At 37.6% G+C, this 15095-nt stretch overlaps 1 protein-coding gene across 1 annotated transcript in view; it reads left to right on the forward strand.

The window, feature by feature from the left end:
• SYNE1 (spectrin repeat containing nuclear envelope protein 1) overlaps window positions 1-15095 on the forward strand; it is a 281934-nt gene that overhangs the window by 253681 nt on the left and 13158 nt on the right. Inside the window, exons 130-138 of the mRNA XM_059468351.1 lie at window positions 1661-1848; window positions 3480-3630; window positions 6814-6996; window positions 7406-7543; window positions 8301-8492; window positions 9386-9716; window positions 10561-10629; window positions 12560-12702; window positions 13562-13688. Coding sequence (XP_059324334.1) covers window positions 1661-1848; window positions 3480-3630; window positions 6814-6996; window positions 7406-7543; window positions 8301-8492; window positions 9386-9716; window positions 10561-10629; window positions 12560-12702; window positions 13562-13688 — 1522 coding nt within the window. The remainder of the gene's footprint in view (window positions 1-1660; window positions 1849-3479; window positions 3631-6813; window positions 6997-7405; window positions 7544-8300; window positions 8493-9385; window positions 9717-10560; window positions 10630-12559; window positions 12703-13561; window positions 13689-15095) is intronic.

A 15095-nucleotide genomic window follows, 5' to 3' on the forward strand; every position in this document is an offset into this window, starting at 1 on the left:
GAATTAAAAAAGTGTAATTCTTAGGAATGCTTAGGACCCATAGTTCTCACTGCTGCTTTACACCAAAACATTAGAAAGGAGATCATGTTACCTGAACTTACTTAGCCTCAAGTCTCATAGCTCTCTGGAGCTATGTGTGTTTCATAAAGGGGGACATCTGATTATAGAATCCATCCTTCTATAATAGTTCAGGGCAGATAGAAAGAAAAATAAGCATTTTGACATCACAATGAAAGTATTTTTCAGGCAAGTGAAGTGAGAGGGCGATTGCTGAGGAATAAAAGATTGTGATTTTCCACTCGATGTTGTCAAGCAGATGTTTACGAAATAACTTTCTAGTTGAGAAGATGAACTAGAGTACTTCATTAAGCGAAAGCCCAGTTGTTACAAGCAAGCAAAAAAATTGTTTGTATAGATCCACCTTGCTCTATTTCAAATTTCCTGTTTTTTAATTTGACATTTAGATCTCATTTCCTGCTGGAGGACATTTTCAGGTCATATTGCTAGCTGTAAGAAAAGTTCCTGTAGTTTGACAGTAAATACATGTAGACACAATGTATTGACACAGTATTTCCCTTTGTATGCCAGTTTACTTCAATTGCAAAATTATAGAGCAGTTTATCTCTAATCATCCTCAAGCTGCCACATTCGCCTGTGTAAACGTCCACATCTCTAATTGTCCTGTTGGTTCCTTTCTTCACCTGAATCAGAATTTAACCTAGTGTTCTGGATACAATATAGCACTTTTTCATGCACTTACATTATTATTTCTTTGTCACAATTGGAATTAGGTTGTCTTGGCTTTGTTACTGTCCATACTGATTTTTCCATCTAATATTCTGATGATATATTACAAATGTAGACAAAATTCAAACAGAATTTCTTTTCATAGCACTGTGGTTAGTCTTAACTTGAATCTGGAGATCAAAACTAAGGTGAAATATTAGTTCTAGAGGAAACATTATCATCAGTGTAGAACAAACCATTGAACCAAGAAACCGTCAGGAAGAATAATACTGATCACATATAATAAGTGCTAAGACAGTGTGAGTGCATTTTCTTTAGGTGTCTGGAATTTTCATTTTCCATTTCCAATGAAAATACTATAGAACTGGAAACTTGAAGGAAGAAAAATCTCTAACACATGCGCTGTTCAACACATGCTGCTGCCAATTTCCATGTCAAACGTGCCATTTTGGAGGTATCTCATATGGGGAGCAGCATGTTCATGAAGGGTCCCTCTGCCAAAGCCATGCAGTACATTAGAATGTCCTTCCTTGTCACAATTCTCTTACTAACTTCTGCTTTACATTCTCTGTGATAATGGGAAGGGGCTGAGAATAATTCTACCATTTATTGGTGATGTTGATTAAATGTGTGTGAAAGATGCTCAGCTGAGCATGCAGAGCTCTGGCAGTTTGTCCCAGTTGATGGTTTGGTGTTGGTAGTTCCTGGGAGAGCTGTGCATGCTGCCAGGTTCTCCGGGCCTCATTGACCATTGCATCACCACTTGCGTAGATGCACTCTCTTAATTGGTATTACTGGATGTTTTTCCTCTGTTTGCAAGCTTTTTTCTCTTTTTAAATGAGTGAAAGATAAATACATTTGCATGGATGCATGTTTAGCAATTTCTCTTAAGAACTAATCTCTTCACCTGCAGGAACTCCAGAGGGACATAGAGAAACACAGCACTGGCGTGGCATCTGTTCTCAATCTTTGTGAAGTACTTCTTCATGACTGTGATGCTTGTGCCACAGAAGCAGAGTGTGACTCTATCCAGCAGGCTACACGCAATCTGGACAGAAGATGGAGAAATATTTGTGCAATGTCAATGGAAAGGCGACTTAAGTAAGTCTAAAACACCTACAGATTAGTATTTCCTTCTGAAATACAGGATGTGATGTATATTATATGGGTGAAGTACTGAATAAAAGAGTGTGAGGTTAAAAAAAAGATCATTCACTGAGTAGAAGCCAATACCTGCCATGCCTCTATAAACAAAACAGAATTTTGAGTTGCACACGCCTTTATACAAAGTACAGGTAACAATCATCAAATTTCACTCACAAGTCCTTCGGTGGAATTATTTATCATTTTCCATGCTTCGTAGATATGATGAGAGAGAAACTAGAGAAAGTTCAGATGATAGCAATGACTCCAAGAGATTTGGAAAACATTACATAAAAGGGAGGTGGTAACACTTAAATTTACTCAAGAATTACAGAGATTGATGGGAAACTAGTTATTGGATGGGTGAAACGTTATTCCAAGTATTAGGGTTCATGTGTAGTTGGTGTTCCTCAGCAGTTTCTCTTATGTCTGACTTTGTTCCTTTGAAAGAATTTTAGGACTGAGCACTTACATGGAATTTCTCCACCTGTTCACCTTAGCTGTGCTGAGCAAATGAGAGCCACAACACCCAGGATTCTTGGGTGTAGTCTGGGCAACTGCATATGCTTAGACCATCATACCCAGAAGATTCATTGTTTTCTACTTTCACACAGGATAGTGTGTTGATTTCAACAGCAGTAATGATTGAGGCAATGCTATGTACTGTGTGCTGACTTAGTAATGACACATGTTTACAGATTTAAACTCCTGTATTTAAGATAATTTATTTAACTTTTTAAGTTATGAAGCTTATTTCTGTCATGTTTATACAGTCATATAAAAAAACTCTAGGAAGAACTTGGTGTTTCAAAATGCTGAATTGAACATTTTATGCTCTTTCATTTTGTGGGATATTCTTAATGTATTTAGTAAAGTTTCTTGTTTATTTTTTGCAAAAGATGTATTGCTTTTAAGTTTGAATCTCTACCCATAGATTCATATCTTTAAGTAATTTTATACTATTGCCATGGAAATTCTTGAATTGTATATATCTGTAAGTTCTATGTTATAAGTTCTACTTAGAACTATATTTACAGGTTCTATCTTTGACATAGTCTGTCATGAACATACATGGGCTTTCATAATTTTGTATTCAACTCATCAATTCAGAACTATTTTAAGTTCATGTGGAACTATGCATGGAACTATTTTTTTTTTCTTACAGTGTACACATTATGCTTTGGTGGATTTGTACTGGTACATTAACTGAGTATTTAGGATCTTTATTGTACTAGAAACAGTTATTTGTATTAAAGAGCAGCTTTATTGATGTCACTGGCACTGCATTTCAGAAGTTATTTAGTGTGTGCTCAGTTTTTTAGAACTCCTATTACAAACTTAAAACTTTTTTTAATACTGATTCCAAAATTAGATGCATTTAAAAAAATGCCTTCATCTTATTCTAATTCAGTCTGGAATGAGCCAGCCTTCCCTGTGGTCTGTTTATCAGTCTGGCTGGCTGAGTTAGATTATTAGTCAGTTATTGTCCGGTGCAGTGCTAGTTTGCTGTTGCAGATGACAAGTTAAAGTTCTGTAGGTCAACGGGCCATCAGTTCAAGCATTCTCTAATTTTCTGTTATCTGTTGCAGAATTGAAGAGACCTGGCGGCTATGGCAAAAATTTTTGGATGACTACTCTAGATTTGAAGAGTGGCTAAAAGCCTCTGAGAGAACAGCTGCTTTCCCAAGCTCCTCTGGTGTGCTTTACACTGTTGCTAAGGAAGAACTGAAAAAATTTGAGGTGATTTATAGTGGTTGAAATTCAATACCTACTGATCACATTGCAGCAACCAGCTGGTGTTCTTCCTTCCCATAACCAAGTTACAGCAGAGATGCTTTATTAATAAAGTGGAGTTGATGATTTTGTAGCTGTTCTCAGTAGCAGGTTCCTAAGATAAAAAGACAGTGAAAAGTGGCAACTGGAGGTACCTCCACTGTTCATGAAAGCCAAATTCCTCACCTTTTTAATTTCTGCAACTTTTTAGTATGTCCAGTCAGAGTTCCAGAGCCTTCCTAAATCTCCCTTCACCAAGCGAATCTTAGAATGCATGCTGCATGTTCTAGCTTTTGCTTTTGATTTTATCCCTCCTCTAATTTCCATAACTCTCTGAAGTCAGCTCCCTGAAGTCTCTCCTATGATGCAGAATATACCTCCTTTGGATCCTTATTAATGAAATTCATGTTCATGCAAATATTGCTATATGTCCACATAGTGTCACCTGTGATTTAAAAAAGTTCAGCATGCTTCAAAACTGAGAATCTGTCCCTTTGGTCAGTGCTTAGGAGCTTGTTACATGACTCTGTTGTGTCCACTGCAATGTGAGGGCTTGTCTCAGAGTTACAAGGAATTGTAAACCTGTGTGTAAAGCACACACATACATCACCTGGTGAGTCAGAGAGGAAAATGTTTTGCTTGGATTCATATTTGCAAGGAGAGTGTCAAGATGGGAGAGAAGAATGAGAACAAATTATTTAGGCAATTCTGTAAACAATCAGACACTGTGAAGTATTTGCTTTGAAGAAGAAATGCAAATTTTAAACAATGTCCAAGTGCTGTTGATAGGTTTTGGTTTAACATTTAAATCAAAAACATAAACTGTGAAATGCTGTGTTCTGTAATTGCCATTCACATTTATGAATGTACTGGCCAGGTTTTGGTTTCAGACAGACTTCATTAGGCCAGGCTTTATTATGGCCAGGTAGATTGCCATAGTATAGAAACTTTTGCTTCCTGGACCCAAAGACTCTGCCTCAGAGCTCTTTCCCATTGTACCTCTATGTGGTGATGAGGATTTAAATCTCTTATTTGTAAGTCTCTGTATGAGATGCTGTACCAGATTTTTATAGCTGAATTGACTTTGTCCAAAGTCTCTTTCACTGAACCTCAGCTGTTGTGGTGACCTTTCCTCTGCATCAGACTTCTGCATTTTTTACTGTCTGTGGAGTCTCAGCAGGAACAAAAGAAAACAGTGTAGCCTCTCCAAAAACCTCCTTTCCCCTGTAGTTTGGTTCTTTCTCTTTTTTCCTTCTTTTTTTTTCTTTTTTTTTCTCCTGAGCACTTGATTTCTTTGCCTACCAAAGAGCAGGAAGTATTCAAATGGTATTCAAATCCAGTGGCATTCAACAGCTTTACTGTGAATTCAGTATGAAGTCAGCCACTTAAAAATACTAACAGAAGCAGGTTTCTGCTTTAACTAGGCATTTTTTCAAATTTTATTTTCTTCTTCGTATCTGCACTTTAAATAAAAAAAACAACACATAACAAAAAGAACTCGTCAGACCATATAGGAACCTTTCAGTTCTTGAGCAAAAAAGGTCAGAAATAGCTCTCACTGACTTCACTGTACAAAACCAAACTTCTTCCTCTCCAGTAGTTTATGGAGAATTGGAAAGAGATAACAGGAAGGAATGCAACAGATGAATTCTTGTGTAGATGAGATGAAGAAATGGAAGGCAAATAAACAGCTGTTCTTTTGCTGGAGAAGGCTTGGTAACAGGTGAAACAGCAACTGCCACTTTTAGATTTCATGATCCTAGTAAATACAGTCAGAATTGTTCCTCTAATAGAGGAATACTTGTGCAATTTTAAATTAATTCAGTTCTACTGATTATTGCACCCTAGCTGCAAGTGCATTTGCTCCTTTTTGGTTGTCCCATACCCAATTTGATGGCCGTTCAATGCAGAGAATAAATATATTGGGAGGACTCTGCACAATCTGATATTTTTTTCCAACTAGTTCCTTTATTTTGTTCTCTGGTATTAGAGCAGAAATGTGCTTATCTCATTATAGCTTTGAATGGTGCAATATGAAGTGTATATCTTTTTACATAGAAAACTCAGGGTTGTAATTAAAATTTCTCTACAGAAGTATATAACCTATCCCAGTTCTATAGTCCTTATTAAGGGGAGTGTCTCATTTTGGAAAAGATTGACTGTTTTATTGCATTGTGAGGAATGTCAAGACAGCAAGTTTGTAGAACTACAGTGGGATCCAAACCCTACTTGTATTCAAAAGAGAGCTGGAGTAATCTAGGTTTTTAGGTCTTCCTTTGGTTACTTTTCTGTTTTGGTGATGTGACAAGATAAAAACAAGTAGAATTTTTGAAAAAAATACTCTGGTAGTGGTGATAGTAGTAGTAGTAGTAATAGTATTATTAATTCAGTTACTTCTTTACAAGGTGCCTCCTCCAAGCTTCATGATTACTAGTCACAACATAAAAGCCGTGGGCTGAGTCACCTGTGCACCTCAGCTGCGTCTCTGTGGCTCTTGTAACAGCAGAGTAAGCACCAAAAGTACATGCTGCCAACATTTGCCTAGACATAAGTTCACATGGATATATGTGACATTTTCTTTTCTGTGAATATTTTAAGACAAAACTTACTTGCACACCAGTATACTAAATATAAAAAATGTCTCGTTTAGTATCATGTTTCAGAATAAACAATTGCTCAAATCTCTTCAATGTTTGCATTTCAGCAAATTCAGTATGTGAAAAGAAATCCAATGAAGCCACAGGAATCTTGGATTTCTGTTCCATTTTTTTTAAAAGAAGAGTTTCATGTTCATTGTTTGTACTTCTGTTCTCAAATACTGAAGCATATAATTTCACAGAAGGAGAAGCTGGTTTTCTTACACTGATTTTGCCTTTGTAATGGATATTCGTGTTGCAATTTCTCATTCAGTGAATCATGTCAGTTTTATGAACTTTTTGGGGATTTTTGTTTTTTTGGTTTTGCTTTTCTTAATCAGAAGGCAGCATCTCTATAGGGTAGCCCTGAGGAGATGTCTCCAACTAGTGGAATTTATTGGCTTACATAAGTCAGAGTGCAGATGAAGGGTCAAAATAAGGCAAGAGATCTATATCTGTATCCTGATTTCAGAAATTAAAATTCTGAAGATGTCTTTTGTTCATACTGCTTTAGGCATTCCAGAGACAAGTGCATGAAAGCCTGACTCAGCTGGAGCTGATCAATAAACAGTATCGGCGCCTGGCGCGGGAGAACCGCACTGACTCCAACGGCAGCCTCAAGCAGATGGTTCATGAGGGGAACCAGAGATGGGACAATCTACAAAAGAGAGTTACCTCCATCCTACGCAGGCTAAAAGTATTCAATTTTTTAAGATTTCAATTTCACTACTCTAGTTATGAATCAAGGGTACTTCAGCAGCTTTCAGTTTAATGCATTTGCACAGTGGTTTTGAGGGGACTTCTACCTCTGGGACAGGAAGGAAGCTCATCAGTTCACTTAGTCCAAAGTTAACAAATAGACTGTAGGCAAATGCTTGGTGACATCAAACACCACCTTCCTCACAGAAGATAACTTTCTTAGGTCAGCTAATTGCAGCTCTAGATGGTGTTACTTAAAAAGGAACCTCAGAAAGCATGTAAGAAATTAAAGAAGAAGGTGTACTGAGTTTAAATTGGGTTTGATGGGGATGCAAGTCATTTCCCACTATTGCTGAGGGTTTTCATGTTTCTGGTCATTTCATGCCACTCAATTTTCCACTCTCCAGCATTTTATTGGCCAGCGGGAGGAGTTTGAAACAGCACGTGACAGCATCCTGGTATGGCTGACAGAGATGGACCTGCAGCTGACCAACATCGAGCATTTCTCAGAGTGTGATGTCCAAGCAAAGATAAAGCAACTTAAGGTAAAGAATGATAGTTGCATCAAAAATGTAAAGAATGGATAGTTACAGAAGGAGGGATCAAAGAAGGGAGGGGAAAAAAAAAACATGATAGTGAGAAAAGAATTTTAAGAAACATTATGCAGAAATGCAGCCTGATATGGTTCCTTTACTTGCAGGCCAAGACTTCAACCTCAAAAGTCATGAGTTATGCCAAATTCCAATATGTACTTTTCTGTCAAAACAGAAAATCTTTGATCTATGAAAATGTAAAAAGAAAAACCAGGGGTGATAGTATACTTCCTGCATCAAAATAGGAAATATTAATAAAAAATATTTATGTAAGGTCTCCATTATTGGCAATATCTAATAATTACTACATTTCTCAACCATTTATGCATCAGAAAACTCCTTCTCTGGAGAGAGCAAAACCAAATGTCACATTATCCAAAATTCCACTGTGCTAGGTTTAGCATCTCTGTTCATTCTAGACATTTGATCATTTGTATGGCTTGTTTAGAGACAAGATTTCTTTCCAAGTTCAACAAGTAAGGAATGAGATGGTAAACCATGAAGTATCACTGGTTTTGGCTTGAAAGACTGTGGAACACTAAGTTTAATTTAATTGCTCATTGTTGTTCATGATAAGAGTATTTGGCACAATCCCTGTTTGTTACCCACACCGTTCTTTCTATAAAACTCCTAATACTTGAATCTTTAATTACCCACATTGTTATCATGCTGATTTTGTTGATAAAGCATGGGTTTTTCTTTTACACAGGCTTTCCAGCAAGAAATTTCCCTGAATAACAGCAAAATTGAGCAGATAATTGTGCAAGGTGAGCAACTCATTGAGAAAAGTGAGCCCCTGGATGCAGCTGTGATTGAGGAAGAACTGGATGAGCTGCGTCGCTACTGCCAAGAGGTCTTCGGGCGTGTGGAGCGCTATCACAAGAAGCTTATCCGCCTTCCTGTGTGTATATTTACATATGTTTTTACTTGTTTGCTCCATTGCCAATTTACAAATGTGGAAATGAGGAAAGATGTTGAAATGAAACCTAAGTAACTTTCCGAATCTCCTGTGGTTAAATTTTGTGGCAACCCTGACCATCTGCCTCCTTTCCATTACATGCTATTTGTGTCCTGTTCACCGAGCAAGCTGACAAGATCAGGAATTTCTGTAAATCATCATGAAAATGCATTCAAATTGGGATTTATAAAACTTTATTCATGGGAGTAGTGCTGTGGTACTAATCATAAGAACATCTCCCTGCACTGTCACATAGTTTGACTGGCAGCTTAGTGAGTTGTTTTTTAAAAAAAACCACAATGATAAAATGTTGTTTCTCATCATAAGACACAGAAATTCATCTCCAGAATTGAACACAAGCTCAAAAGTGGAAAAGGAAAACAAAAGGAGAAAGTGAAAGGAAAACAATTTTTGGTAGCTCAAGTCCTGCTGAATGAAAAGAACAAAATACAGGGGTTTGAAAATATGAAACAACACAGTGAGAGCAATACTCATGATAAAGATCACTTACACTTTCTATGAATTGATTCCAGACGTTTTTCTAACCTAATATCTGCATTGAAGTAACATCAGTAAAAGTCTGGAGATATTTGCCTTATGTGAGACTTTATGTGCCTCCAGTAATTAAAATGACCTGGCACTTTGATCTTCTTTGTTGTTTTGGTTTTTTAGTACACCTTAAAAATAATGAAGGGAAGGTGATAAAGGAAATGTGCAAAATGCAAACCCCACCAGTGTGCCTGTCACCTAATGCTGCTTTATTTCACTGACCCAGGCTGACCATGCGGTGCCTCTGCACGTTCCATTGATCGCTTCTGTTTGCATTATGCTTCTAGCTAACAGATGACGAGCACGACCTCTCAGACAGAGAGGTGGATCTGGATGAATCAGCAGATCTCTCTGACATACGCTGGCATGACAAATCTGCGGACAGCGTTCTCTCCCCGCACCCCTCTTCCAACCTTTCGCTGCCTCTTTCCCAGCCGCTGAGGAGCGAGCGATCGGGGCGAGATACCCCTGCGAGCGTGGACTCCATCCCCCTGGAGTGGGATCATGACTACGATCTCAGCAGGGACCTGGAGACTGCCGTTTCACGGGCGCTGCACTCAGAAGAAGATGGGGGACAAGAAAAAGACTTCTACCTGAGAGGAGCAGCTGGCATAGCAGGTATGGTGGCAGACTGGGTGCTCTCTTTTCTATGAGTGAAAAAAAGGCAAATGTTATATGTGTGATTGTGTGGCCAGGATTCTCATGGAAAAGTACTTTAAATAGCCCCTGATGACTTTAAATAGTGTTTCCTAAGTGATCTCAGTGGCCCTCTGGCCTTAGAGACAGTGATGGAGATTCCTGGATGACGACAGCCTTGGAAAATGGCAGAGGCGTACATGATATGGCAGGGAATTGGCTGTGTATCTGTGCGTGAGGCCTGCCAGATGGGATATGTCATCTGTAACAGCCCTGCCTCCTAAGTTATTCTGACTAGAATAAACTATACTGGATATGGCAAAAAGTACAGAACAAACTAATGAAGAGATGCTGTGGAAGAGACCCACAGAGGAAATCATCAAGTGATTAAGTAAATCCTAACTCTGCCCTGATACAGGCAAGACTCCAGCAAATGAGTGTTTAGTCTGAGGTGGGATCTTGGGTCTTTTTCTCCAGTGAAATTAGAAATCCTTTCTAGGTGTTTGTGCTTTGTGTAATAAATCTTAACAAGTGAGAGTGTCCAAATGGAGCTAGCTGTGGGATAAGACGTACCAGTGTATTTTACTCTGATCTTGTGGCTGTCTTTTGCTTTCCAGGTCATTGCTCTGGGAATAGTCAGGTTTGCCTGGATCTTAAGAGATTTTATAGCAGCCTCCCTGTGTTTCAGTCTTCTTCTTTTTCCTTCTCCAGAGAGAATGTTTGCTATTGGAACAATTTAATTAATCCATCCCATGAAAAGGACTCCTGCTGTAAGGAGACAGCCATTGCTGAGCCATCAATTCAGAGTGTGCTTTTATTTTTTCAGATGTAGAGATCCCTGAAACTCTTGAGGCCTATGTAGCACTCACAGAAAACGCCCTCAAAAATATCTCTGGTAGGCATAAAAGACTAAGCATAGCCAGACGCAAATACCATGGTGCACAAGTGTAACTTCTTTCTCTTCTCCTAGCATCCGCTATCTTTTCACAACTTACAAGATAAATATTTCTTACATGGCAGCATTGACATATTAACTTAAAAGTATCCTCCTGCTTTACTACTTTGCTGAAAGGTACCATTGGGGGCGTGGATGAAACAATGATGTCTGAGGTCTTAGCCCTCCCACGTTGGCTAACTGAACTGAACTGATCCTGATCTTATTGGTCTTATTTCTCTGGTGTCCATCAACTGGACTTAATACATAGTTACGTCTTAAGGCAGAAGGAAAAAGTATAGAACAATACCTAATTTTTCAGAGTTGCTTTTTTTTTTTTTTAACACAGCCACATCTTGTATTATCATGCAGATATAAACTTTTAGGTTAGTTGTTGTTTCATGTGATCAAAATGTCAAGTTGAGGTACTGTCTTTATCTTAGTCTCACGTACTGGAAAATTTTCTTTTCACATTGCACAAGATTAAACCTTCTTTCTCATTTTTTGATTACTCTCTTGGAGGAAAGAGATGCATTTGCAAATACTTTTTCTCATGATTTCACAGTTTTCCTCTTCTTAAATAATGACTTCATTGCTATAAGCAAACAATTAAAATCTTAGTGTCTGTGACACAAGCCTCAGGTTCACCATCCATTTCTATTTACTCCCCAAATCAGTTAAATAATGTTATTGATTAAGGGTATGAGTAATAGCAGTACTTATGGGAAAAGTGTGTTTAGTTTTCTGACCCGTGAAAATTTTTTTTTAATAATGAGCAAAAAACAATGTTGAGCACTTTGTCTTGTCCATTTGGGGTGAGATGGTGCTATATATGAAAAAAGATTAATCATCCAAGAGGCTCAGTTTTCTGTAATTCGGTGAACAGAAGGCTCTCCCTCTCTATTCATGTTTCTTATTGTGTCTTTATGAATAAATTCAAACTGTCTTTGTAAACAGATGGAAATCAGGCATAGTGATAGAATATGGATAAGAAGGATCTCATGGGGTCCTCTAGGCTGCAACCTGCTTCACATTAACATTGTCTGTAGCTAATTTATATAACAGAATTCAGCTGACCCCTACAAGGAAGCAAGTTAGTCCTTCTTCAAAAACATTGATATTGATTCCCAATAGCTTGAATGAATAATTCCATCTTGCAGATATGTTAAGCATGATCTTTATCAAGTACATAATTGGAAAAATCCTATACATTTTGCTCCTTAGTATGGTTGCCCAAAGCAGTCATGGACTACCTGCTGCAGACCTCCAAGATGTCCAGTCATCTATGGATTTTTGACAATATGATTATATCAGTATCACTTAGCATTTGTGAGGCCACTTTTAGTCTCTAAAATTTGCATACACAAATAGGATCCTTTCATGGAGATGCAAATTCTACTGCTTTTTAGTGGGGAGAAATAATACAAAGAGAAATGAAGCTACCAAATTTTTACATTGATTTAGATCATAAAAATGGACATTTGGGTTATGGGGGTTAATTTGACGGTGCTTGTGAAAAGGGGAGCAAGCTGCTTTCCAAAATCAGTGAGGTCAGAGTATGCTTTGCTGAGAACTTTCTCTTTAAAAAAAGACAAGGCATTCAGTATAGGGGAAAAGACACTTTAGAATAATTTGCAAGCCTACTTTAAACTGTGGACTCTTCTATAGTATTCTTATGGCAAGCTTGTTCATTGGTATAATCTTTTGCTAACACTCTTTAATGTAACCAGTTATCACTTAGCTTTGACATTGTACCACTCATACTGCTGCTGCCACCTTTGTCCTTCACTGTCTAATCTAAACAGTATTCCTAATATCTGTTCTGCCTGGGCAAGGAAAAAAAATTTGGAAAATTTGGGATGACAGTCCCTCTTTTTTGGTATTGGTACAGGTGAACCGGGTGCCCTGGAAGCACACATCCGACAGCTGGACAAGGCCTTGGACACCAGTCGCTTCCAGATCCAGCAAACAGAAAACATCATCCGTAGCAAGACACCTACAGGACCAGAACTGGATTCCACTTACAAAGGATATGTGCGTGTGTTTTGGAGCCCCAGTCAGATATGCACCCCAAGCTTAGCTTAGCTCAGATATTGAGGGAAATGCAGCTGCTTCAGCAGAGCAATGAGCTGTAACTGCTTCTCAGGCTCACTTGTGTTCTTACTACCCTTAACCACATGCTTTTGGTGTTTATGCTATTAGCGTGTTTACAATAGCATTAGAGGAAGAAATACATTAGAGAAACATGACTCTAAGGAATTTATTTTCCTATTACATTTTTGCAGATGTCTAGAAGTACTTTCTCACACATGCTTTTATCTATCTAACGAAGATATCCTTGTTTGAAATTCCCTTGGTTTTAAAAGCATGTTTTATAGCTTCAGGCACAGTATTCATCTTGCTAATCAATTATAAGCATGCATCATATAAGCAGGGTTACATGTATGGAATCCCTAATTAAAAAGCTTTTTCAGAGAGGTTTTCTGAAAGATAAATCTCTCTCTAAGCCACTCAAATAATTTTATTAAGGACAGAATTTAAAAATTATCTGCCTGCATGCATAGTAATATTTCCACATTTAAGTTAATTTTCTTTATGAATCTTCTAGTGTCTTTGCCATAGTGTCCTAAAATTAGAGAAGATGGCACCTAAGACATCTAGAACAATTTGGCATAATGGTTCTAAGTTATTTCTGTATAACTTATGCTTTAGGCCTTTATTATCTACGTGTATTTTTTTTATAGTAGCGCAGATTGTTAAAATAATAGATCTTTTTCTTCACACTTAAACTTACTGTTGGAAATTTCTGGAAGTTGTATTGTAATTCTCACTGTCCATACAATTAGTCCTGTACAGTGCATATTGAAAAGGAATATTTTGTTTGTTAACACAGATGAAACTGCTAGGTGAATGCAGTGGAAGCATAGACTCAGTAAGAAGGCTTGGATATAAACTGAAGGAGGAAGAAGAAAAATTTTCAGGTCTCATTAACATGAACAGTACTGAAACACAAACAGCTGGTAAGTAACATGTAGTTCATTTGATGAGCAGTAATTATGGAAAGCAGCACACATGCAAAGCTTTCCTGAATAAACACTTGGTATTATTTACTGGCATATATATTTACATGACTGTCTGTTACCATGTTCTGTTTAACATTTTTAATTAGGAATAGTAAGGAATAGTAAGTATTGTTTGTGTATGCTATATGAAGAGTTTAGGCATACAAGTCCATTTTAAGAACCCCTTCATATCATGAAGCACAACCCTAAGCCTTTCAGGAAGTCCCTGTGGATGCAATGGGGTTTTTGTTAAGATTTCTCATGAAAAAGGTTGCTTATATTGCTGTACAAAACACCTTGGCCAGCATTTGTTTCTTCTAATATTAGCTTTGACCTCTCAGATTACCTGCCTAGAGTAAAGAAACTTATTTTCACCTGATAGAAGTATTCACAGGGCTAATTTTAAGCATCAGCTGTAGAAAAAGAGGCAGCATGGATTCCCAGAGACTATAAAGGCATCATCCTCATTCTTAGCTTGACAAGATATGCTACCCATATAGTCTCTCTTATTTTTTTGTGGATTTTTATTTGTAAATTTTAAATTGATGGAGTGATGCAGCTTCTGCCTTAGCATTTCAAGATAACTAGCAAGAAGAAATAGTCCCTTATTTATTTCTTTCTAGTGCAAGTGTTTATCCAATGCATCAGCAGTAGCTAAGGCAAATGTAGTGAAATGTGACCATTAAACAGTGATCAGCACAAGTACCAATGAAAATAATAAATACCTGGTTAGTTAGATGTATTACAGCGGCCTGAGTGGGTCGCTGCTGGTGAGAGAGAGACAGTGAATCTTGTATCTTGATCAGAAGGCTTATTTATTAATATATGATATAATACATTATAGTTATACTAAAAAGAATATAGAGAGAGGTTTGCAGAGCAGCTAGCTAAGCTAAGAAGAGATAGAAAAGAAAATCCACAACAAAGTTGTGTCCAGGGACTCAGTCCCCTGGCTTGCACTGATGATTGGCCCTTAATTATAAACATAGAAAATGAGCCAATCAAGGTGAATCCTATTGCATTCCACAGCAGCTGATAATAATTGTTTACCTTCTCTTCGGGGGCCTCTGGCTCCCGAAGACACAGAAATATGAAAGAAAAGGATTTCTGTGGAGAAATGTCTGCGACATAGATGTATTAATATTTCTTGTCTAGTTTGCACTTGTCTGGTAATTTAAGATGTCTTTTTTGCCAGCATAACCTGTTTTAGAGACCTGCATGTATCATCTTAATTCTGCTCACAGAAATCTGACATTAGAAAGCAATAAAATTACCTGTTGACTGGAATCATCCAGGTTCTTCGTTCTTTCCCTCCAACATCACTTTCTTCAATCTAACTTCATTTTTAAAGTGGTTAGTGTTTGA

The sequence above is a fragment of the Ammospiza nelsoni genome, chromosome 3 (genome assembly GCF_027579445.1).
Source record: "Ammospiza nelsoni isolate bAmmNel1 chromosome 3, bAmmNel1.pri, whole genome shotgun sequence".
NCBI classification, from domain to species: Eukaryota; Metazoa; Chordata; class Aves; order Passeriformes; family Passerellidae; genus Ammospiza; species Ammospiza nelsoni.